At 36.0% G+C, this 25978-nt stretch overlaps 1 protein-coding gene across 1 annotated transcript in view; it reads right to left on the bottom strand.

Annotated features, from left to right (window-relative positions):
• Positions 1-25978, bottom strand: part of magi2b (membrane associated guanylate kinase, WW and PDZ domain containing 2b) — a 300576-nt gene that overhangs the window by 74583 nt on the left and 200015 nt on the right. The window contains exons 7-9 of the mRNA XM_072911917.1: positions 17225-17282; positions 13930-14051; positions 5876-6058 (exon numbers count right to left, since the gene is read on the bottom strand). Coding sequence (XP_072768018.1) covers positions 5876-6058; positions 13930-14051; positions 17225-17282 — 363 coding nt within the window. The remainder of the gene's footprint in view (positions 1-5875; positions 6059-13929; positions 14052-17224; positions 17283-25978) is intronic.

Genomic DNA, 25978 nt, shown 5'->3' with positions numbered 1-25978 from the left:
ATATATGTTTTTGTTAGGCTTCACGGTGGCAGAGGGGTTAGTGCGTCTGCCTCACAATACGAAGGTCCTGAGTAGTCTTGGGTTCAATCCCGGGCTCGGGATCTTTCTGTGTGGAGTTTGCATGTTCTCCCCGTGACTGCGTGGGTTCCCTCCGGGTACTCCGGCTTCCTCCCACCTCCAAAGACATGCACCTGGGGATAAGTTGATTGGCAACACTAAATTGGCCCTAGTGTGTGAATGTTGTCTGTCTATCTGTGTTGGCCCTGCGATGAGGTGGCGACTTGTCCAGGGTGTACCCCGCCTTCCGCCTGATTGTAGCTGAGATAAGCTCCAGCGCCCCCCGCGACCCCAAAAGGGAATAAGCGGTAGAAAATGGATGGATGTTTTTGTTAACAAGTTAAAGGTGTTTAATGATAATACAAGCATGTTTAACACATATAGTTAATATTGTTAACAAGTTAAAGGTGTTTAATGATAATGCAAGCATGTTTAACACACATAGTTAATATTGTTAATAAATTAAAGGTGTTTAATGATAATACAAAAATGTTTAACACATAGTTAATATTGTTAACAAGTTAAAGGTGTTTAAAGATAATACAAGCATGTTTAGCACTTATAGTTAATATTAGTAATAAGTTAAAGGTGTTTAAAGATAATACAAGCATGTTTAACACATATAGTTAATATTGTTAACAAGTTAAAGGTGTTTAATGATAATACAAGAATGTTTAACACATAGTTAATATTGTTAACAAGTTAAAGGTGTTTAAAGATAATACAAGCATGTTTAACACATATAGTTAATATTGTTAATAAATTAAAGGTGTTTAATGATAATACAAGCATGTTTAACCCATATAATTAATACTGTTAACAAGTTAAAGGTGTTTAAAGATAATACAAGCATGTTTAACACACATAGTTAATATTGTTAACAAGTTAAAGGTGTTTAAAGATAATACAAGCATGTTTAACACTTATAATTAATATTGGTAATAAGTTAAAGGTGTTTAAAGATAATACAAGCATGTTTAACACATATAATTAATACTGTTAACAAGTTAAAGGTGTTTAAAGATAATACAAGCATGTTTAACACACATAGTTAATATTGTTAACAAGTTAAAGGTGTTTAAAGATAATACAAGCATGTTTAACACTTATAATTAATATTGGTAATAAGTTAAAGGTGTTTAAAGATAATACAAGCATGTTTAACACATATAATTAATACTGTTAACAAGTTAAAGGTGTTTAAAGATAATACAAGCATGTTTAACACATATAGTTAATATTGTTAATAAATTAAAGGTGTTTAATGATAATACAAGAATGTTTAACACATAGTTAATATTGTTAACAAGTTAAAGGTGTTTAAAGATAATACAAGCATGTTTAACACTTATAATTAATATTGGTAATAAGTTAAAGGTGTTTAAAGATAATACAAGCATGTTTAACACATATAATTAATACTGTTAACAAGTTAAAGGTGTTTTAAGATAATACAAGCATGTTTAACACATATAGTTAATATTGTTAACAAGTTAAAGGTGTTTAAAGATAATACAAGCATGTTTAACACATATAATTAATATTGTTAACAAGTTAAAGGTGTTTAAAGATAATACAAGCATGTTTAACACACATAGTTAATATTGTTAACAAGTTAAAGGTGTTTAAAGATAATACAAGCATGTTTAACACATATAATTAATATTGTTAACAAGTTAAAGGTGTTTAATGATAATACAAGCATGTTTAACACATATAGTTAATATTGTTAATAAGTTAAAGGTGTTTAATGATAATACAAGCATGATTAACACATATAGTTAATATTGTTAATAAGTTAAAAGTGTTTAGAGATAATACAAGCATGTTTAACGCATATAGATTCCTTTCTTTCATGAAGACAAGAATATAAGTTGGTGTATTACCTGATTGTGTTGACTTGCATTGATAGGAATCAGACAGTAGTGATGATAAGGTCCGCATTTTCGAATGGAGGAGAAAAAAAGTCCTCCTTTCTGTCCAATACCACATGAAAGTGGTTGGTTTTTGGCATCTTATTTGTCCAGCTTCCGTACTCCTTTGTATACACTTTACAAGAAATACATTGTCGGCAAACTCCGTAGCTTGCTAGCTTGTGCACGCCAGCTTTCTGAGACTTGTTTTGTTAGCGCAACTGTGCAGTCGGTCTTTGGAGTTTTGACGACAGGTACGGTGCCAGAGTCTGTTGAAATAAAGTGTTTCTCGCCTTCCAGTCGGTCATTTTAATGAGCTGGCAGCAGCCAGCGTCATCTCAGAAGACCCTCGGGTGCCGTGAATGTCAATCAAGTGACGAAAGTGACGTCATAGTGAAGATTTATGATCGCTCATTTTTAGGACTATTTTTTAATGCCTGGCTGGTGATCGACTGACACACCCTCCACGATCGACCGGTAGCTCGCGATCGACGTAATGAGCACCCCTGTCCTAAGTATACACTATATTGACAAAAGTATTTGGCCACCCATCCAAATGATGAGAATCAGGTGTATCAAATCAAGCACTTAGGCATGGAGACTGTTTCTACAAACAATAGTGAAAGAATGGGCCGCTTTCAGTGATTTCCAGCGTGGAACTGTCATAGGATGCCACCTGTGCAACAAATCCAGTCGTGAAATGTCCTCGCTTCTAAATATTCCAAAGTCAACTGTCGGCTTTATTAGAAGAAAAGTGAAGAGTTTGGGAACAACAGCAACTCAGCCACCAAGTGGTAGGTCACGTGAACTGACAGAGAGGGGTCAGTGGATGCTGAAGCGCATAGTGCAAAGACTTTCTGCACAGTCAGTTGCTACAGGGCTCCAAACTTCATGTGACCTTCCAATTGGCCCACGTACAGTACGCAGAGAGCTTAAAAGAATGAGTTTCCATGGCCGAGCAGCTGGATCTAAGACATACATCACCAAGTCCAATGCAAAATAGTGGGATGCAGTGGTGTAAAGCAGTGGTCCCCAACCTTTTTGTAGCATTTGGACCGGTCAACGCTTGGGGTGGGGGGGGGGGGGGGGGGGGGGGGGGGGGGGGGTGGGGTAATAGTATTTTTATTTATTTATTTATTTATTTTTGTCATAAAGAAATACAATCATGTGTGCTCACGGGCTGTATCCCTGCAGACTGTATTGATCTATATTGATATATAATGTATATATTGTGTTTTTTATGTTGATTTAATGTAAAAAAAAAAAAAAAAAAAAGCAGTTTGTTTCCAGACCCTGCCTGCTGACAGCCAAGGACGTGACTTCGAGCACCTCAACGCAGACAAAACAGAGACAAGGCGAAATCACGAGTGTCAGCACGTTTCCATTCTGAATAATCACGAAACTGTAACTGAGTGTGCAGCCCAATACGTTTCTCCTCATGAGCAAAATGCAACTCTGTCTCTGCTCGATTCCTTGCTTCTTGTCTTGTTTAATAGATAGTTTTTGGTGTTTGAACCTGACAATTTTCATTTGCATTTTGGGCATACTTGCCAACCCTCCCGAATTTTCCGGGAGACTCCCGAAATTTCAGCGCCTCTCCCGAAAACCTCAAGGGACAAATATTCTCCCGAAAATCTCCCGATTTTCAGCCGGAGCCGGAAGCCACGCCCCCTCCAGCTCCATGCGGACTTGAGTGAGGACAGCCTTTTTTCATGACGGGAGGACAACAGGGTGACAAGAACTAAATCATCCAGACTAGAGATAAATTGTAGTGTTATGTTTATTTTACCTAAAAATAAATATATTTATTAATTTAAAAAAAACAAAAACTAACTACATTTTTACTATATTTTGCTAAAAACATCAAAATTAATTGTATTTTTATTTGTATTTTTTCGTGACTCCTTATTACATTCAGCCATAGAATTATACATTAAAAAAAAACATATTTGTAATAATTGATTTTAAATGATCATAATAATTCATTTAAAATGACCATATTTAATTATTAAAATAATTGCTTGTTTATCAACAACTTTAGCATTTTATTCATTACATTTTGAAACTCTCAGAAGCCAAGTTATTTTATATTCCTTAATATTTATTTATGCAAGTTTGAAGTATCAATTATTTATCTAAACACAGTTTTGTTTGCATATTTTCAGGATGTAGATTTTATATATATATATATATATATATATATATATATATATATATATATATATATATATATATATATATGAAATACTTGACTTGGTGAATTCTAGCTGTCAATATACTCCTCCCCTCTTAACCACGCCCCCAACCACGCCCCGCCACACCCCCGACCACGCCCCCACCCCCCACCTCCCGAAATCGGAGGTCTCAAGGTTGGCAAGTATGATTTTGGGTGTCCCATTCAGTTAAAAAAACTGTAAAATTACATTATGTTTTTTTTTGAGGTGGTCTGTCATAACTTTTTTTAGAACTCTATGGAACATTGTGACTTTTGGTATTAGTGTTCCTGGAAAAAAGGGAGCCAAACACACATACTGTACAGCTAAATGTGTATATATCATTTATACACATACACATTGGCCCCCACCAGACACATTTTTCTCTCTCAATGTGGCCCCCGGGTCAAAATATTTGCCGAGCTCTGCTTTACTTCTTTTGTGGGGCCGTATAAGGTTGTGAGTTCAAACCCAGGCCGAGTCATACCAAAGACTATAAAAAAAATGGGAGCCATTACCTCCCTGCTTGGCACTCAGCATCAAGGGTTGGAATTGGGGGTTAAATCACCAAAAATTATTCCCGGGCGTGGCCACTGCTGCTGCTCACTGCTCCCCTCACCTCCCGGGGTTAAATGCAGAGAATAATTTCGCCACACCTAGTGTGTGTGTGACAATCATTGGTACTTTAACTTTGACTTTATAGCTCGGTTGGTAGAGCGGCCGTGCCAGCAACTTGAGGGTTCCTGTTCGAATAATCGTTTGTAAGTTTGTGTTGAAATGAGTTCCAGGCAAAAGGACAGGGGCTGTCTTTGAGGCCTACCAAGAGGAAGAATGCTCGTAAAACTCCACTGTGAAGGTGTTTCTGGTGTTCTATCATGTATGGTAATCAACAGAAGGATGTTGTTCTGGCCCAAGGACTTCAAAGCGGAGAGATGACAGGATCTGCCCAATTTCCAGACGAACTCTTTTTGAAGTATTTTAAACAAACTCTTTTTGAACTATTTTATGGACCTTTTCTTGAACTATTTTTACGAACTCTTTTTGAACTGACTTGTTTACAACCTTTTTTTGTGAACTTTTTTGCGACCTTTGTCCTTTGGAAAGAGCGGTGGCCAGGTGGTCGGGGAGGGTCCCAAATAAAAGAAGGAGGCATGCCATCTTTTGGCAGAGTGCAAGGGTACAGTGTGTCCAGGCGTGTCTCCTCAATTGAGTCCAAATTGAATTCTGTCTCTGTTTAATTCTTTGCCTCTTGTCTTGTTTAATAGATGTCATCAGTGTTTGAACCTGACAGTCCCAGGTTCGATCCCTGCTTCTACCACCCTGGTCACTGCCGTTGTGTCCTTGGGCAAGACACTCTACCCACCTGCTCCCAGTGCAACCCACACTGGTTGAAAAATGTAACTTAGATATTGGGTTTCACCATGTAAAGCGCTTTGAGTCACTAGAGAAAAGCGCTATATAAATATAATTAAAAAATTACCATAGCAAGACGGTCGCATAGATTGATAGAGATCGATGATGGCGGCGAAACGAAAACAGGCTCCCTGATCAACACGATTTGACAGCTGTATCAGTCACGTGTCTTTCCGTAGAAGTGATACACACGTCGACTTCAGTATCCTCAGTGGCTAAATGACAGAGCCCCCCCCAATAATCATCCCCCGCAGACAACAACATGGAGTTGACACGTACCTGTGTCCATCTTCCCGTCCTGAGCGGCGGGCCCCTCTGGGATGACGCTCTTCACCTGCAGGAACTCGTCAGGCTCGTCGCCTCCGATTATGGTGAAGCCGAAGCCCATGTTGCTCTTCTGCAGGCCCGTGGACAGGAAGGTGCCCTTCAGCTGGGTGGGGTCCCTGGTGAACGGCGGCTTTTCTGTGAGGGGAGACAAACCCGAGCGTGAAGTTTCCGGACTATAAGGCGGACTGGCCGATGTATGGTCTAATAATGATGATAATAATAATAATAATAATAATAATAATAATAATAATAGATTTTTTTTGTAAAAAGTACTTTACATTGAGTAAACAACTTCAAAGTGCTGCAGTGTATTAAAAGAATAAAAATAAAAAGATTAAAAAAATAAATACAAATAAAAACTAGAACAGCCAAATAGCTAAAACTAGTATGCATATATCGAAAAAAAAAAAGGCTTTTTTAAAAAGAAGGGTTTTTAAGCCTTTTTTAAAAGCATCCACAGTCTGTGGTGAACTCAGGTGGTCAGGGAGAGCGTTCCACAGACGGTCTATTTTTTTAAATTTTATTAAAAAAAAAAAAAATGTTTTCATATATAAGGCGCATCAAAGGAGTCATATTATTTTTATTTTTTTTCTAAATATAAAAGACTTCCTTGTGGTCTACATCAGTGTTTTTCAACCTTTTTTGAGCCGAGGCACATTTAATAAAAAGTAAATACAAATAAAAACTAGAACAGCCAAATAGCTAAAACTAGTATGCATATATCTAAAAAAAAAAGGCTTTTTAAAAAATAAAAAAAAGAAGGGTTTTTAAGCCTTTTTAAAAGCATCCACAGTCTGTGGCACCCTCAGGTGGTCAGGGAAAACGTTCCACAGACGGCCTATTTTTTTTTATTTTATTAAAAAATATATATATATATATATATTTTCATATATAAGGCGCACCGGATTATAAGGCACATCAGAGGAGTCATATTATTATTTATTTTTTTTCTAAATATAAAAGACTTCCTTGTGGTCTACATCAGTGTTTTTCAACCTTTTTTGAGCCGAGGCACATTTAATAAAAAATAAGTACAAATAAAAACTAGAACAGCCAAATAGCTAAAACTAGTATGCATATATCTAAAAAAAAAAAAAAGGCTTTTTTTAAAAGAAGGGTTTTTAAGCCTTTTTAAAAGCATTCACAGTCTGTGGTGCCCTCAGGTGGTCAGGGAGAGCGTTCCACAGACGGTCTATTTTTTAAATTTTATTTAAAAAATAAATAAAAATGTTTCATATATAAGGCGCACCGGATTATAAGGCGCATCAAAGTAGTCATATTATCTTTATTTTTTTTCTAAATATAAAAGACTTCCTTGTGGTCTACATCAGTGTTTTTCAACCTTTTTTAGCCGAGGCACATTTAATAAAAAAAAATAAAAAATAAAAACTAGAACAGCCAAATAGCTAAAACTAGTATGCATATATCTAAAAAAAAAGGCTTTTAAAAAAAAAAAAGAAGGGTTTTTAAGCCTTTTTAAAAGCATCCACAGTCTGTGGTGCCCTCAGGTAGTCAGGGAGAGCGTTCCACAGACGGTCTATTTTTTTAAATTTTATTTAAAAAAAAAAATTTTTTTTTTCATATATAAGGCGCACCGGATTATAAGGCGCATCAAAGGAGTCATATTATTTTTATTTTTTTTCTAAATATAAAAGACTTCCTTGTGGTCTACATCAGTGTTTTTCAACCTTTTTTGAGCCGAGGCACATTTAATAAAAAAATTAATGAAAATAAAAACTAGAACAGCCAAATAGCTAAAACTAGTATGCATATATCTAAAAAAAAAAAAAAGGCTTTTTTTTTTTTTTTTTTTTTTAAAGAAGGGTTTTTAAGCCTTTTTAAAAGCATCCACAGTCTGTGGTGTCCTCAGGTGGTCAGGGAGAGCGTTCCACAGACGGTCTATTTTTTTTTTTTTTTAAATCTTTTTTCATAAATAAGGCGCATTAAAAGAGTCATATTATTATTATTATTTTTTCTAAATATAAAAGACTTCCTTGTGGTCTACATCAGTGTTTTTCAACCTTTTTTGAGCCGAGGCACATTTAATAAAAAAAAATAAAAAAATAAAAACTAGAACAGCCAAATAGCTAAAACTAGTATGCATATATCTAAAAAGAGGCTTTTTTAAAAAAAAAGAAGGGTTTTTAAGCCTTTTTTAAAAGCATCCACAGTCTGTGGTGCCCTCAGGTGGTCAGGGAGAGCGTTCCACAGACGGTCTATTTTTTTAAATTTTATTTAAAAAAAATATATATATTTTTTCATATATAAGGCGCACCGAATTATAAGGCGCATCAAAGAAGTCATATTATTTTTATTTTTTTTCTAAATATAAAAGACTTCCTTGTGGTCTACATCAGTGTTTTTCAACCTTTTTTGAGCCGAGGCACATTTAATAAAAAATAAAAAAAAATAAAAACTAGAACAGCCAAATAGCTAAAACTAGTATGCATATATCTAAAAAAAAGGCTTTTTTTTTTTTTTTTTTTTAAAGAAGGGTTTTTAAACCTTTTTTAAAAGCATTCACAGTCTGTGGTGCCCTCAGGTGGTCAGGGAGAGCGTTCCACAGACGGTCAATTTTTTTAAATTTTATTTAAAAAATAATAATATTTTTTTCATATATAAGGCGCACCGGATTATAAGGCGCATCAAAGGAGTCATATTATTTTTATTTTTTTTCTAAATATAAAAGACTTCCTTGTGGTCTACATAAGTGTTTTTCAACCTTTTTTGAGCCGAGGCACATTTAATAAAAAATAAATGAAAATAAAAACTAGAACAGCCAAATAGCTAAAACTAGTATGCATATGTCTAAAAAAAAAAAGGCTTTTTTTAAAAGAAGGGTTTTTAAGCCTTTTTTAAAAAGCATTCACAGTCTGTGGCGCCTTCAGGTGGTCAGGGAGAGTGTTCCACAGACGGTCTATTTTTTTTAAATTTTATTAAAAAATATATATATATATTTTTTTTCATATATAAGGCGCACCGGATTATAAGGCGCATCAAAGGAGTCATATTATTTTTTATTTTTTTTCTAAATATAAAAGACTTCCTTGTGGTCTACATCAGTGTTTTTCAACCTTTTTTGAGCCGAGGCACATTTAATAAAAAATAAAATAAAATAAAAACTAGAACAGCCAAATAGCTAAAACTAGTATACATATATCTAAAAAAAGGCTTTTTAAAAAAAAAAAAAAAAAAGAAGGGTTTTTAAGCCTTTTTAAAAGCATCCACAGTCTGTGGCGCCCTCAGGTGGTCAGAGAGAGCGTTCCACAGACGGTCTATTTTTTTAGATTTTACTAAAAAAAAATATATATATATTTTCATATATAAGGCGCACCGGATTATAAGGCGCATCAAAGGAGTCATATTATTATTTATTTTTTTCTAAATATAAAAGACTTCCTTGTGATCTACATCAGTGTTTTTCAACCTTTTTTGAGCCGAGGCACATTTAATAAAAAAATAAATAAAAATAAAAACTAGAACAGCCAAATAGCTAAAACTAGTATGCATACATCTAAAAAAAAGGCTTTTTTTAAAAAAAAAAAAGAAGGGTTTTTAAGCCTTTTTAAAAGCATCCACAGTCTGTGGCGCCCTCAAGTGGTCAGGGAGAGCGTTCCACAGACGGTCTATTTTTTTAAATTTTATTAATTTTTTTCTCTCTTCATATATAAGGCGCACCGGATTATAAGGCGCATCAAAGGAGTCATATTATTTTTTATTTTTTTTCTAAATATAAAAGACTTCCTTGTGGTCTACATCAGTGTTTTTCAACCTTTTTTGAGCCGAGGCACATTTAATAAAAAAATAAATAAAATAAAAACTAGAACAGCCAAATAGCTAAAACTAGTATGCATATATCTAAAAAAAGGCTTTTTTAAAAAGAAGAGTTTTTAAGCCTTTTTTAAAAGCATCCACAGTCTGTGGTGCACTCAGGTGGTCAGGGAGAGCGTTCCACAGACGGTCTATTTTTTTAAATTTTATTTAAAAAAAATAAAAATTTTTTTTTCATATATAAGGCGCACCGGATTATAAGGCGCATCAAAGGAGTCATATTATTTTTATTTTTTTTCTAAATATAAAAGACTTCCTTGTGGTCAGTGTTTTTCAACCTTTTTTGAGCCGAGGCACATTTAATAAAAAATAAATAAAAATAAAAACTAGAACAGCCAAATAGCTAAAACTAGTATACATATATCTAAAAAAAGGCTTTTAAAAAAAAAAAAAAAAGAAGAAGGGTTTTTAAGCCTTTTTAAAAGCATCCACAGTCTGTGGCGCCCTCAGGTGGTCAGAGAGAGCGTTCCACAGACGGTCTATTTTTTTAGATTTTACTAAAAAAAATATATATATATATATTTTCATATATAAGGCGCACCGGATTATAAGGCGCATCAAAGGAGTCATATTATTTTTTATTTTTTTCTAAATATAAAAGACTTCCTTGTGATCTACATCAGTGTTTTTCAACCTTTTTTGAGCCGAGGCACATTTAATAAAAAATAAATAAAAATAAAAACTAGAACAGCCAAATAGCTAAAACTAGTATGCATACATCTAAAAAAAAGGCTTTTTTTTTTTAAAAAAAAGAAGGGTTTTTAAGCCTTTTTAAAAGCATCCACAGTCTGTGGCGCCCTCAAGTGGTCAGGGAGAGCGTTCCACAGACGGTCTATTTTTTTTAAATTTTATTAATTTTTTTTCTCTTCATATATAAGGCGCACCGGATTATAAGGCGCATCAAAGGAGTCATATTATTTTTTATTTTTTTTCTAAATATAAAAGACTTCCTTGTGGTCTACATCAGTGTTTTTCAACCTTTTTTGAGCCGAGGCACATTTAATAAAAAAAAAATAAAAATAAAAACTAGAACAGCCAAATAGCTAAAACTAGTATGCATATATCTAAAAAAAGGCTTTTTTAAAAAGAAGAGTTTTTAAGCCTTTTTTAAAAGCATCCACAGTCTGTGGTGCACTCAGGTGGTCAGGGAGAGCGTTCCACAGACGGTCTATTTTTTTAAATTTTATTTAAAAAAAAAAAAAAAAAAATTTCATATATAAGGCGCACCGGATTATAAGGCGCATCAAAGGAGTCATATTATTTTTATTTTTTTTCTAAATATAAAAGACTTCCTTGTGGTCAGTGTTTTTCAACCTTTTTTGAGCCGAGGCACATTTAATAAAAAATAAAAAAAAATAAAAACTAGAACAGCCAAATAGCTAAAACTAGTATACATATATCTAAAAAAAGGCTTTTTAAAAAAAAAAGAAAAAAAAGAAGGGTTTTTAAGCCTTTTTAAAAGCATCCACAGTCTGTGGCGCCCTCAGGTGGTCAGAGAGAGCGTTCCACAGACGGTCTATTTTTTTAGATTTTACTAAAAAAAAAATATATATATATTTTCATATATAAGGCGCACCGGATTATAAGGCGCATCAAAGGAGTCATATTATTATTTATTTTTTTCTAAATATAAAAGACTTCCTTGTGATCTACATCAGTGTTTTTCAACCTTTTTTGAGCCGAGGCACATTTAATAAAAAATAAATAAAAATAAAAACTAGAACAGCCAAATAGCTAAAACTAGTATGCATACATCTAAAAAAAAGGCTTTTTTTTTTAAAAAAAAGAAGGGTTTTTAAGCCTTTTTAAAAGCATCCACAGTCTGTGGCGCCCTCAAGTGGTCAGGGAGAGCGTTCCACAGACGGTCTATTTTTTTTTTATTTTATTAATTTTTTTTCTCTTCATATATAAGGCGCACCGGATTATAAGGCGCATCAAAGGAGTCATATTATTTTTATTTTTTTTCTAAATATAAAAGACTTCCTTGTGGTCTACATCAGTGTTTTTCAACCTTTTTTGAGCCGAGGCACATTTAATAAAAAAAATAAAAAAATAAAAACTAGAACAGCCAAATAGCTAAAACTAGTATGCATATATCTAAAAAAAGGCTTTTTTAAAAAGAAGAGTTTTTAAGCCTTTTTTAAAAGCATCCACAGTCTGTGGTGCCCTCAGGTGGTCAGGGAGAGCGTTCCACAGACGGTCTATTTTTTTAAATTTTATTTAAAAAAAATAATATATTTTTTCATATATAAGGCGCACCGGATTATAAGGCGCATCAAAGGAGTCATATTATTTTTATTTTTTTTCTAAATATAAAAGACTTCCTTGTGGTCTACATAAGTGTTTTTCAACCTTTTTTGAGCCGAGGCACATTTAATAAAAAATAAATACAAATAAAAACTAGAACAGCCAAATAGCTAAAACTAGTATGCATACATCTTTTTTAAAAAGAAGGGTTTTTAAGCCTTTTTAAAAGCATCCACAGTCTGTGGCGCCCTCAGGTGGTCAGGGAGAGCGTTCCACAGACGGTCTATTTCTTTTTATTTTATTAAAAAATATATATATATTTTTTTCATATATAAGGCGCACCGGATTATAAGGCGCATCAAAGAAGTCATATTATTTTTATTTTTTTTCTAAACATAAAATACTTCCTTGTGGTCTACATCAGTGTTTTTCAACCTTTTTTTGAGCCGAGGCACATTTAATAAAAAATAAAAAAAAATAAAAACTAGAACAGCTAAATAGCTAAAACTAGTATGCATATATCTAAAAAAAAGTTTTTTTAAAAAAAGAAGGGGTTTTAAGCCTTTTTAAAAGCATCCACAGTCTGTGGTGCCCTCAGGTGGTCAGGGAGGGCGTTCCACAGACGGTCTATTTAAAAAAAAAAAATTTTATAAAATATTTTTTCATATATAAGGCGCATTAAAAGAGTCATATTATTTTAATTTTTTTTCTAAATATAAAAGACTTCCTTGTGGTCTACATCAGCGTTTTTCAACCTTTTTTGAGCCGAGGCACATTTTCTTGCGTTGAAAAAATGCGGAGGCACACCACCAGCGCAAGTCATTAAAAAACGAAACTCAGTTGACAGTAAAAAGTCGTTGTCGCAATTATTGGATATGACTTTAAACCACTGCGATGAGGTGGCGACTTGTCCAGGGTGTACACCGCCTTCCGCCCGATTGTAGCTGAGATAGGCTCCAGCGACCCCGAAGGGATTAAGCGGTAGGAAATGGATGGATGGATGGACTTTAAAGCATAACCAAGCATGCATCACTATAGCTCTTGTCTCAAAGTAGGTGTACTGTCACCACCTGTCACATCACACCCATTTTATCATTTTATTATTTTTATTATTTATTATTATTATTTTATTATTATTATTTTTATTATTTTGAGTTTTTTTGCTGTTTTCCTGTGTGTAGTGTTTTAGTTCCTGTCTCGCGCTCCTATTTTGGTGGCTTTTTTGGTATTTTCCTGTAGCAGTTTTCATGTCTTCCTTTGAGCGATATTTCCCGCATCGACTTTGTTTTAGCAATCAAGAATATTTCAGTTGTTTTTATCCTTCTTTGTGGGGACATTGTTGATTGTCATGTGGACGCCGTCTTTGCTCCACAGTAAGTCTTTGCTGTCGTCCAGCATTCTGTTTTTGTTTACTTTGCAGCCAGTCCAGTTTTAGTTTCGTTCTGCATAGCCTTCTCGAAACTTCAATGCCTTTTCTTAGCGGCACTCACATTTTGTTTATTTTTGTACTTAAGCTGTACATCAAGCAAGAATGGGAAATAATTCCACTGCAACCTTTACTGAGTGTTGTTAAAAGGAAAGGCCATGTAACACAGTGGTAAAAATGCCCCTGTGACAACTTTTTTGCAACGTGTTGCTGCCATTAAATTCAAAGTTCATGATTATTTGCAAAAAAAATGAAGTTTCTCAGTGTGAACTTCACCGGTTTTTTTTTTGTTTTGTAGGTCTCTTAGATCATAAAGTAAATGCAGTGACTCATTGGGAGTATTTCTGCAGTGGTCTAGCACATTCTTATCTCCGCGACAGGCCTCAGGCCGCTCATGTTCTCGGTCGCCCCATCCCGCCACTCCCCCCCGCTGATGGTGACGTGGTGCATCTGCCCCGCTCTTAACGACGCCGAGCGAGGGCGACACGGTGGTGCGGCGTACCTCTGTATATGGCGGGCAGCGGAAGGGCGGAGAGGCCTTGACTCTGCATCTGTCTCTGCTGCTCCAAGCGCCGCTTGGCCTCCAGGACCGGGTTCTCAAACTGAGTCCTGCGGTTGATGTGACTGCAAATAAAATCAACTGTTAGCACAAAATGGAGCAGACTTGGTTGAAGAGGAACTGCATTTTTTTCGGGAATGTTTCCGGTTGATTTGGGTAAGCACCCCATTAATCCGGCATAGCTGGGCTCAAAAGTTCCGGACGTGCAGCGAGACCATGTCGCACTCCCTCGGCTTCCGTCTACTCCAAAACGTTTAAGCCTCTTCGTTGTGCTCGCTTCTATTAGCAGCAGTTCATCCTCCGTATACTCAGGTTCAAAAAGATAAGGTAGTGAATCGTCATTTGTCCAAAAATAGTCTCCGCTGTCTGTTACCACTCGCGTTTGATTCCGGGAGTAGGAACATATTTGTTGCAGGAAGTCGGAAGTGCAGCGTGTATATTGTACTTATTACATACAGTATTGTTATTACATTATATATATACATGCAGTGTGTATATTGTACATATTACATATTGTTATGAAGGTGTCTGTTACTACATTATATATATACACTTGCAGTGTGTATATTGTACATATTACATATTGTTATGAAAGTGTCTGTTACTACATTATATATATACTTGCAGTGTGTATATTGTACATATTACATATTGTTATGAAGGTGTCTGTTACTACATTATATATATACTTGCAGTGTGTATATTGTACATATTACATATTGTTATGAAGGTGTCTGTTATGACATTATATATACTTGCAGTGTGTATATTGTACATATTACATATTGTTATGAAGGTGTGTTACTACATTATATATATACTTGCAGTGTGTATATTGTACATATTACATATTGTTATGAAGGTGTCTGTTGCTACATTATATATATATATATACTTGCAGTGTGTATATTGTACATATTACATATTGTTATGAAGGTGTCTGTTACTACATTATATATATAGACTTGCAGTGTGTATATTGTGCATATTACATATTGTTATGAAGGTGTCTGTTACTACGTTATAGATATACTTGCAGTGTGTATATTGTAAATATTACATATTGTTTTGAAGGTGTCTTTTTCTACATTATATACATACTTGCAGTGTGTATATTGTACATATTACATATTGTTATGAAGGTGTCTTTTTCTACATTATATATATACTTGCAGTGTGTATATTGTACATATTACATATTGTTATGAAGGTGTCTGTTACTACATTATATATATATATACACTTGCAGTGTGTATATTGTACATATTACATATTGTTATGAAGGTGTCTGTTACTACATTATATATATACTTTCAGTGTGTATATCGAACATATTACATATTGTTATGAAGGTGTCTTTTTCTACATTATATATATACTTGCAGTGTGTATATTGTACATATTACATATTGTTATGAAGGTGTCTGTTACTACATTATATATATATATACACTTGCAGTGTGTATATTGTACATATTACATATTGTTATGAAGGTGTCTGTTACTACATTATATATATACTTTCAGTGTGTATATCGAACATATTACATATTGTTATGAAGGTGTCTTTTTCTACATTATATACATACTTGCAGTGTGTATATTGTACATATTACATATTGTTATGAAGGTGTCTTTTTCTACATTATATATATACTTGCAGTGTGTATATTGTGCATATTACATATTGTTATGAAGGTGTCTGTTACTACGTTATAGATATACTTGCAGTGTGTATATTGTAAATATTACATATTGTTTTGAAGGTGTCTTTTTCTACATTATATACATACTTGCAGTGTGTATATTGTACATATTACATATTGTTATGAAGGTGTCTTTTTCTACATTATATATATACTTGCAGTGTGTATATTGTACATATTACATATTGTTATGAAGGTGTCTGTTACTACATTATATATATATATATATATACACTTGCAGTGTGTATATTGTACATATTACATATTGTTATGAAGGTGTCTGTTACTACATTATATATATACTTTCAGTGTGTATATCGAACATATTACATATTGTTATGAAGGTGTCTTTTTCTACATTATATATACACTTGCAGTGTGTATATTGTACATATTACATATTGTTATGAAGGTGTCTGTTACTACATTATATATATACTTGCAGTGTGTATATTGTACATATTACATATTGTTATGAAGGTGTCTGTTACTACATGATATATATACACTTGCAGTGTGTATATTGTACATATTACATATTGTTATGAAGGTGTCTTTTTCTACATTATATATATACTTACAGTGTGTATATTGTACATATTACATATTGTTATGAAGGTGTCTGTTACATTATATATATACAGTACTTGCAATGTGTATATTGTACATATTACATATTGTTATGAAGGCGTCTGTTTCTACATTATATATATACTTGCAGTGTGTATATTGTACATATTACATATTGTTATGAAAGTGTCTGTTACATTATATATATATATACAGTACTTGCAATGTGTATATTGTACATATTATATATTGTTATGAAGGTGTCTGTTACTACATTATACATATATACTTGCAGTGTGTATATTGTACATATTACATATTATATCAAAAACTATCGAAACACATTTTGGTACCGGTACCGGTGACAATCAAATCAACTGCATCATTATTTAGTTTTTTTTTTTTTTTTTTTTACTTTTTTGCACCAGCATGGACTGTCGAGAGTAAAACAGGTGAAAGGTTGTACAATTTGAAATTCAATATGACTCAAAAGTTTTGGTACCGGTACCAAAATATAGGTATCGGGACAACCTTAGTCGCAATGCAAGCAGACAGTACCGGTAAACGGTCAAAATAAAATCAGCTGCATCAGTATTCAGGTATTTTTTTAGTTTTTGGCACCAGCATGGACTGTCTAGGGTAAAACAGGTGAAAGGTTGTACAATTTGAAATTCAATATGACTCAAAAGTTTTGGTACCGGTACCAAAATATAGGTATCGGGACAACCCTAGTCCCAATGCAAGTTGGCAGTCAGCTTCTAGAACTGCTAAGTTCTCAAGGCAATTTGCGACTCCAGCCAAAGGCCGTTAAAAAAAGACTTGTATGAATATTGCAGCGCTTAGTGAGGCGGACATAAATAAAGTTTTGGCATTATGCTAATCCGAGCCCATTAGAATTGTGGCGTTTTGACAAAGGAGTGTGAAGACAAGAAGAAGAAGAAAGTCAACAACATGCTTCTTACTCCACATAGTAGCTGCCGTAGATGGGGTCGTCGATCTTCTCCCAGCCGTAGGGCAACTCTGAGGGCCAGAACACAAGGAAGGACGTTAGTTTGTGGTGGGGGAGTCAAGAACCACGCCGAGACCTGGTGTGTCCCAAAGTGACCTGACCAGGACCTAGTCTTTACATGACCTGACCAGGATGAAGTCTTTACATGACCTGACCAGGACCTAGTCTTAAAATGACCTGACCAGGATGAAGTCGTTTCATGACCTGACCAGGACCTAGTCTTTACATGACCTGACCAGGACCTAGTCTTAACATAACCTGACCAGGATGAAGTCTTTACATGACCTGACTAGGACCTAGTCTTAAAATGACCTCACCAGGACCTAGTCCTAATATGACCTGACCAGGATGAAGTCTTTACATGACCTGACCAGGACCTAGTCTTAAAATGACCTGACCAGGATGAAGTCTTTTCATGACCTGACCAGGATGATGTCTTTACATGACCTGACCAGGATGAAGTCTTTACATGACTTGACCAGGATGATGTCTTTACATGACCTGACCAGGATGAAGTCTTTACATGACCTGACCAGGACCTAGTCTTAAAATGACCTGACCAGGATGAAGTCTTTACATGACCTGACCAGGACCTAGTCTTAAAATGACCTGACCAGGATGAAGTCGTTTCATGACCTGACCAGGACCTAGTCTTAAAATGACCTGACCAAGATGAAGTCTTTTCATGACCTGACCAGGACCTAGTCTTAAAATGACCTGACCAGGATGAAGTCTTAAAATGACCTGACCAGGACCTAGTCTTAATATGACCTGGCCAGGATGAAGTCTTTACATGACCTAGTCTTAATATGACCTGACCAGGATGAAATCTTTACATGACCTGACCAAGACCTAATCTTAACATGACCTGACCAGGATGAAGTCTTTACATGACCTGACCAGGATGAAGTCTTTACATGACCTGACTAGGACCTAGTCTTAATATGACCTGACCAGGATGAAGTCTTTACATGACCTGACCAAGACCAAGTCTTTACATGACCTGACCAGGACCAAGTCTTTACATGACCTGACCAGGATGAAGTCTTTACATGACCTGACCAGGACCTAGTCTTTATATGACCTGACCAGGATGAAGACTTTACATGACCTGACCAGGACCTAGTCTTTATATGACCTGACCAGGATGAAGTCTTTTCATGACCTGACCAGGATGAAGGCTTTACATGACCTGACCAGGACCTAGTCTTTACATGACCTGACCAGGATGAAGTCTTTACATGACCTTACTAGGACCTAGTCTTAATATGACCTGACCAGGATGAAGTCTTTGCATGACCTGACCAGGACCTAGTCTTTATATGACCTGACCAGGATGAAGTCTTTACATGACCTGACCAGGACCTAGTCTCAACATGACCTGACCAGGATGAAGTCTTTACATGACCTGATCAGGATGACGTCTTTACATGACCTGACCAGGACCTAGTCTTTACATGACCTGACCAGGATGACGTCTTTACATGACCTGACCAGGACCTAGTCTTTACATGACCTGACCAGGACCTAGTTTCTACATGACCTGACCAGAATTAAGTCTTTACATGACCTGACCAGGATGAAGTCTTTACATGACCTGACCAGGACCTAGTCTTAACATGACCTGACCAGGACCTAGTCTTAACATGACCTGACCAGGATGAAGTCTTTTCATGACCTGACCAGGACCTAGTCTTAAAATGACCTGACCAGGATGAAGTCTTAAAATGTCCTGACCAGGATAAAGTCTTTACATGACCTGACCAGGACCTAGTCTTTACATGACCTGACCAGGACCTAGTTTCTACATGACCTGACCAGGATGAAGTCTTTACATGACCTGACCAAGACCTAGTCTTTACATGACCTGACCAGGACCTAGTCTTTACATGACCTGACCAGGACCTAGTCTTAACATGACCTGACCAGGATGAAGTCTTTACATGACCTGACCAAGACCTAGTCTTTACATGACCTGACCAGGACCTAGTTTCTACATGACCTGACCAGGACCTAGTCTTTACATGACCTGACCAGGACCTAGTCTTAACATGACCTGACCAGGACCTAGTCTTTACATGACCTGACCAGGACCTAGTTTCTACATGACCTGACCAGGATGAAGTCTTTACATGACCTGACCAGGATGAAGTCTTTACATGACCTGACCAAGACCTAGTCTTTACATGACCTGACCAGGACCTAGTTTCTACATGACCTGACCAGGATGAAGTCTTTACATGACCTGACCAAGACCTATTTTCTACATGACCTGACCAGGATGAAGTCTTTACATGACCTGACCAGGACCTAGTCTTAATATGACCTGACCAGGATGAAGTCTTTACATGACCTGACCAGGACCTAGTCTTTACATGACCTGACCAGGATGAAGTCTTTACATGACCTGACCAGGACCTAGTCTTTACATGACCTGACCAGGACCTAGTTTCTACATGACCTGACCAGAATGAAGTCTTTACATGACCTGACCAGAATGAAGTCTTTACATGACCTGACCAGGATGAAGTCTTTACATGACCTGACCAGGACCTAGTCTTTACATGACCTGACCAGGACCTAGTCTTAACATGACCTGACCAAGACCTAGTCTTTACATGACCTGTCCAGGACCTAGTCTTTACATGACCTGACCAGGACCTAGTCTTAACATGACCTGACCAGGATGAAGTCTTTACATGACCTGACCAAGACCTAGTCTTTACATGACCTGACCAGGACCTAGTTTCTACATGACCTGACCAGAATGAAGTCTTTACATGACCTGACCAGGACCAAGTCTTTACATGACCTGACCAGGATGAAGTCTTTACATGACCTGACCAGGACCTAGTCTTTATATGACCTGACCAGGATGAAGTCTTTACATGACCTGACCAGGACCTAGTTTCTACATGACCTGACCAGGACCTAGTCTTAACATGACCTGACCAGGACCTAGTCTTTACATGACCTGACCAGGACCTAGTCTTTATATGACCTGACCAGGATGAAGTCTTTACATGACCTGACCAAGACCTAGTTTCTACATGACCTGACCAGGATGAAGTCTTTACATGACCTGACCAGGATGAAGTCTTTACATGACCTGACCAGGATGAAGTCTTTACATGACCTGACTAGGACCTAGTCTTAATATGACCTGACCAGGATGAAGTCTTTACATGACCTGACCAGGACCAAGTCTTTACATGACCTGACCAGGATGAAGTCTTTACATGACCTGACCAGGACCTAGTCTTTATATGACCTGACCAGGATGAAGTCTTTACATGACCTGACCAGGACCTAGTCTTTACATGACCTGACCAGGACCTAGTCTTAACATGACCTGACCAGGACAAAGTTATTTCATGACCTGACCAGGACCTAGTCTTTACATGACCTGACCAGGACCAAGTCTTAAAATGACCTGACCAGGATGAAGTCTTTTCATGACCTGACCAAGACCTAGTCTTAACATGACGGGAAAAGCGGGAATTTTTTGGAAAAAGGTAAAAAACTTGAATGTTCTGTATGAGTTGAAAAGGTTGGTGTTGAAATTTTTTTCAAATCGGTCGAGAAATGTTGAAGCAGTAACATGTTGAATTGAGAAATGGTATTGAGGAATTCCTGGAATTTCGGGAAAACCGGGAATTTGTTTTTTGTCCTGATTACGAGGAATGTTTTGACGGTGGAACGGTTGAAGTGGGTTGAGAAATATGAGAGGAGTAGTCGCCAGAAAAAAGGGTGGCAATAGGGCTTTGGAAAACAAGGAATTCTGGGACTTCCTGGAATTTTTTTGAACTTGGAATAAGAGTAGTTTGAATTTCCAGGATGAGTGGAATATGTTGAAAATAGAATGGTTTGAATCGGTTAAAAAATGTGGAAATGGTGAACGTTTGAAAAATGGCCAATTCATTTTGAATAGGGAAAAATGTCCCGGAAAACCTGGAATTCTGGGAAGTATGGGGAGTTTTTGAATTTGTCAAGGGAAAGTCCGCCATTCCCGAGTAGGCTGAACAGTTTGAAGTTGGAAAGCTTTGTTTGTTTGCTTCAATGGGAATTTCCTCAAAAATTGGGAATTTCGGGAAAAGCGGTAATTTTTTTGAAAATGGTAAAAAAAAACTTGAATGGTCTGGGTGAGTTGAAATGGTTGGTGTTGACATTTTTCAAATCGGTCGAGAAATGTTGAAGCAGTAACATGTTGAATTGAGAAATGGTATTAAGGAATTCCTGGAATTTCGGGAAAACTGGGAATTTTTCCAACTTTGTTTTTTGTCCTGATTAAGAGGAATGTTTTGACGGTGGAACGGTTGTAGAATGTGGGAGGAGTAGTCGACAGAATAAAGGGTGGCAATAGGGTTTTGGAAAACCAGGAATTCTGGAAAATCCTGGAATATTTTTTAACTTGGAATAAGAGTAGTTTAAATTTCCGGGATGAGTAGAATATGTTGAAAATAGAATGGTTTGAATCGGTTAAAAAATTTGGAAATGGTGGAAGTTTGAAAAATGGCCAATTCATTTTGAATGGGGAAAAATGTCCCGGAAAACCTGGAATTCTGGGAAATCTGGGAATTTTTGGAATTTGTCAAGTGAAAGTCCGCGATTCCCGAATAGGCTGAACAGTTTGAAGTTGGAAAGGTTTGTTTGTTTTTTTCAATGGGATTTTCCTCAAAAATTGGGAATTTCTTGAAAAGCGGGAATTTTTTTGAAAATAGTAAAAAAAACTTGAATGTTCTGAATGACTTGAAATGGTTGGTGTTGAAATTTTTCAAATCGGTCGAGAAATGTTGAAGCAGTAACATGTTGAATTGAGAAATGGTATTAAGGAATTCCTGGAATTTCGGGAAAACTGGGAATTTTTCCAACTTTGTTTTTTGTCCTGATTAAAAGGAATGTTTTGACGGTGGAACGGTTGAAGTGGGTTGAGAAATATGGAACATTTGGAAAATTCTGCGAATTCCTGGAATTTCTTTGAACTTGGAAGAATAGTTTGAAGTTCCAGGATGAGTGGAATATGTTGATAATAGAATGGTTTGAATCGGTTAAAAAATGTGGAAATGGTGAAAGTTTGAAAAATGGCCAATTCATTTTGAATGGTGAAAAATGTCCCGGAAAACCTGGAATTCTGGGAAATATGGGGAGTTTTTGAATTTGTCAAGGGAAAGTCCGCCATTCCCGAGTAGGCTGAACAGTTTGAAGTTGGAACGCTTTGTTTGTTTGTTTCAATGGGAATTTCCTCAAAAATTGGGAATTTCGGGAAAAGCGGGAATTTTTTTGAAAATAGTAAAAAAAACTTGAATGGTCTGAATGAGTTGAAATGGTTGGTGTTGAAATTTTTCAAATCAATTGACAAATGTTGAAGCAGTAACATGTTGACTTGAGAAATGGTATTAAGGAATTCCTGGAATTTCGGGAAAACTGGGAATTTTTCCAACTTTGTTTTTTGTCCTGATTAAAAGGAATGTTTTGACGGTGGAACGGTTGAAGTGGGTTGAGAAATATGGGAGGAGTAGTCACCAGAAAAAAGGGTGGCAATAGGGCTTTGGAAAATTCTGCGAATTCCTGGAATTTTTTTGAACTTGGAATAATAGTTTGAAGTTCCAGGATGAGTGGAATTGGTTGAAAATAGAATGGTTTGAATCGGTAAAAAAATGTGGAAATGGTGAAAGTTTGAAAAATGGCCAATTCATTTTGAATGGAGAAAAATGTCCCGGGAAATCTGGGAATTTTTAGAACCGCGGGTTGCTGACCCCCGCTCTACAGGCTGGACACTGACTACTCTAAATGACGTTGTATTGCTCCTTGGGAAGATGCAGCAAAAATAGCTGCTGACTTTTGGGAGATATAGAATATTTTTGCCAGCTCCAGTGTTTAGTGGATGGAGCGGCTGATAAAAAGTGTATTCTGCAGCACAAATTGCCCCCAATAAATCTGCCACTGAGTCTTTACGTTTGTCTCGCCCACTCGTGCTCCCCTTCTTGTCTTCTTCTCTGCCTTAATTGTCTCCTCCGTGCTCCCATTTGTCTGCGTTCTAGAGCTCGGATGAAGGAAGTGGGCCAAAAGCGCCGCCGCGATGCTTGATGGTCGTGGCCCCGCGTTTCACCTCCCAAACTTTGCAACGAGAAGATGAAGTTGTACCAAAATGCTGACAGAATGTAGTATGAATGTAAGAATAGTTTGAATGTTGAAGAGTTTGAATTTCCAGGAAAACCGGAATTTGGTGTGGAACTTGGGAAAGTGTTAGTTTGAATGTCCAGGATGAGTGGAATGTGTTGATGTCGGAATGGTTTGAATAGGTCGAAAAATGTGGGAATTGTGCAACTTGGAAAACTGGAAATTTTGGGAAAAGCGGGATTTTTTAAAAAATGATTAGGAGCATGAATGTCCTGAATGAGTTGAATTGGTTGGTGTTGGAATTGTTTAAATCGGGCAAGAAATGTTGAAGTAGTAACAGTTTTTTAATTGAGAAATTGTATAATTGAATTCCTGGAATTTCGGGAAAATCGGGAATGTTTCTAGTCCCTAAACCAACTTGTTTTTTTTGTCCTGACTAAGAGGAATGTTTTGACAGTGGAACGGTTGAAATGGTTTGAAAAATGTGGAAGGAAAAAAAAAAAAGGAATTTTGGGAAATCCGGGAATTTTTCTTTAGAATTGTTGAAGTAGAGCACAAAATCCCTCAACAGGCTGAATATTTTGAAGTTGGAACGGTTTGAATCAGATGTAAAATGTAGGGAATTGTGGAACTTTGAAAAATGTCCCATTCTTCCCAAAATTTGGGAATTTTTAGAAAATGGTAAAAAACTTGAATGGTCTGAATGAGTTGAAATGGCAGGAAAACCGGGGAAATGTTCCAGTTCAAAAAACAACTTCGTTTTTTTGTCCAATTTAAGAGGAATGTTTTGATGGTGGAATGCTTGAAATGCGTTGAAAAATATGTCGGCAGAAAAAAGGGTGGAAATAGAGCTTTGAAATACCAGGAATTCTGGAAAATCCTGGAATTTTTTTAAACTTGGAAAAAGGGTAGTTTACATTTCCAGGATAGTAGAATGTGTGAATGTAAGAATAGTTTGAATGTTGAAGAGTTTGAATTTCCAGGAAAACCGGAATTTGGTGTGGAACTTGGGAAAGTGTTAGTTTGAATGTCCAGGATGAGTTGAATGTGGAATGGTTTGAATAGGTTGAAAAATGTGGGAATTGTGCAACTTGGAAAAATGTCCCATTTATTTCAATGGGAACTTCCTGGAAATTTTGGGAAAAGCGGGATTTTTTTCAATCAATCAATCAATCAATGTTTATTTATATAGCCCTAAATCACAAGTGTCTCAAAGGGCTGCACAAGCCACAACGACATCCTCGGTACAAAGCCTAATTTTTTTGAAAATGATACATGAATGTCCTGAATGAGCTGAATTGGTTGGTGTTGAAATTGGTTAAATCGGGCAAGAAATGTTGAAGTAGTAACAGTTTTTTAATTGAGAAATTGTATAATGGAATTCCTGGAATTTCGGGAAAACCGAGAATGTTTCTAGTCCTTAAATCAACTTGTTATTTGTCCTGACTAAGAGGAATGTTTTGACAGTGGAACGGTTGAAAAATGTGAAAGGAGTCATCACACTAACAAAGGTTGAAAATAAGGTTAAGAAAAGCAGGAATTCCTGGAAATTTTTATGTCCAGGGTGAGTTGAATGTGTTGAAGGTAGAATGGTTTGAATGGGTTGAAGAATGTGGGAATTGTGGAAGTTTGAAAAATGGCAAATTCATTTTGAATGGGGAAAATGCAAAAAAACAAACAAACAAAAAAAAGGAATTATGGGAAATACGGGAATTTTTCTTTAGAATTGTTGAAGTAGAGCACAAAATTCCTCAACAGGCTGGATATTTTGGAGTTGGAACGGTTTAAATCAGATGTAAAATGTAGGGAATTGTGGAACTTTGAAAAATGTCCCATTCTTCCCAAAATTTGGGAATTTCGAGAAAAGCGGGAATTTTTGGAAAATGGTAAAAAACTTGAATGGTCTGAATGAGCTGAAATGGTTGGTGTTGAAATGTTTCAAATCGGTCAAGAAATGTTGAAGTAGTAACATGTTGAATTGAAATTGGAATTCCTGGAATTTTGGGAAAACTGGGAAATTTTCCAGTTCAAAAAACAACTCTGTTTTTTTGTCCAATTTAAGACGAATGTTTTGATGGTGGAATGCTTGAAATGCGTTGAAAAATATGTCGGCAGAAAAAAGGGTGGAAATAGAGCTTTGAAACACCAGGAATTCTGGAAAATCCTGGAATTTTTTTTAACTTGGGAAAAGGGTAGTTTACATTTCCAGGATAGTAGAATGTGTGAGTGTAAGAATAGTTTGAATGTTGAAGAGTTTGAATTTCCAGGAAAACCGGAATTTGGTGTGGAACTTGGGAAAGTGTTAGTTTGAATGTCCAGGATGAGTGGAATGTGTTGATGTTGGAATGGTTTGAATAGGTTGAAAAATGTGGGAATTGTGCAACTTGGAAAAATGTCCCATTCATTTCAATGGGAACTTCCTGGAAATTTTGGGAAAAGCGGGATTTTTTTAAAAAATGATTAGGAGCATGAATGTCCTGAATGAGTTGAATTGGTTGGTGTTGAAATTGGTTAAATCGGGCAAGAAATGTTGAAGTAGTAACAGTTTTTTAATTGAGAAATTGTATAATGGAATTCCTGGAATTTC

The sequence above is a fragment of the Nerophis lumbriciformis genome, linkage group LG29 (assembly GCF_033978685.3).
Source record: "Nerophis lumbriciformis linkage group LG29, RoL_Nlum_v2.1, whole genome shotgun sequence".
Taxonomy (NCBI): domain Eukaryota; kingdom Metazoa; phylum Chordata; class Actinopteri; order Syngnathiformes; family Syngnathidae; genus Nerophis; species Nerophis lumbriciformis.
This window is presented reverse-complemented; position numbering and strand designations above follow the sequence as displayed.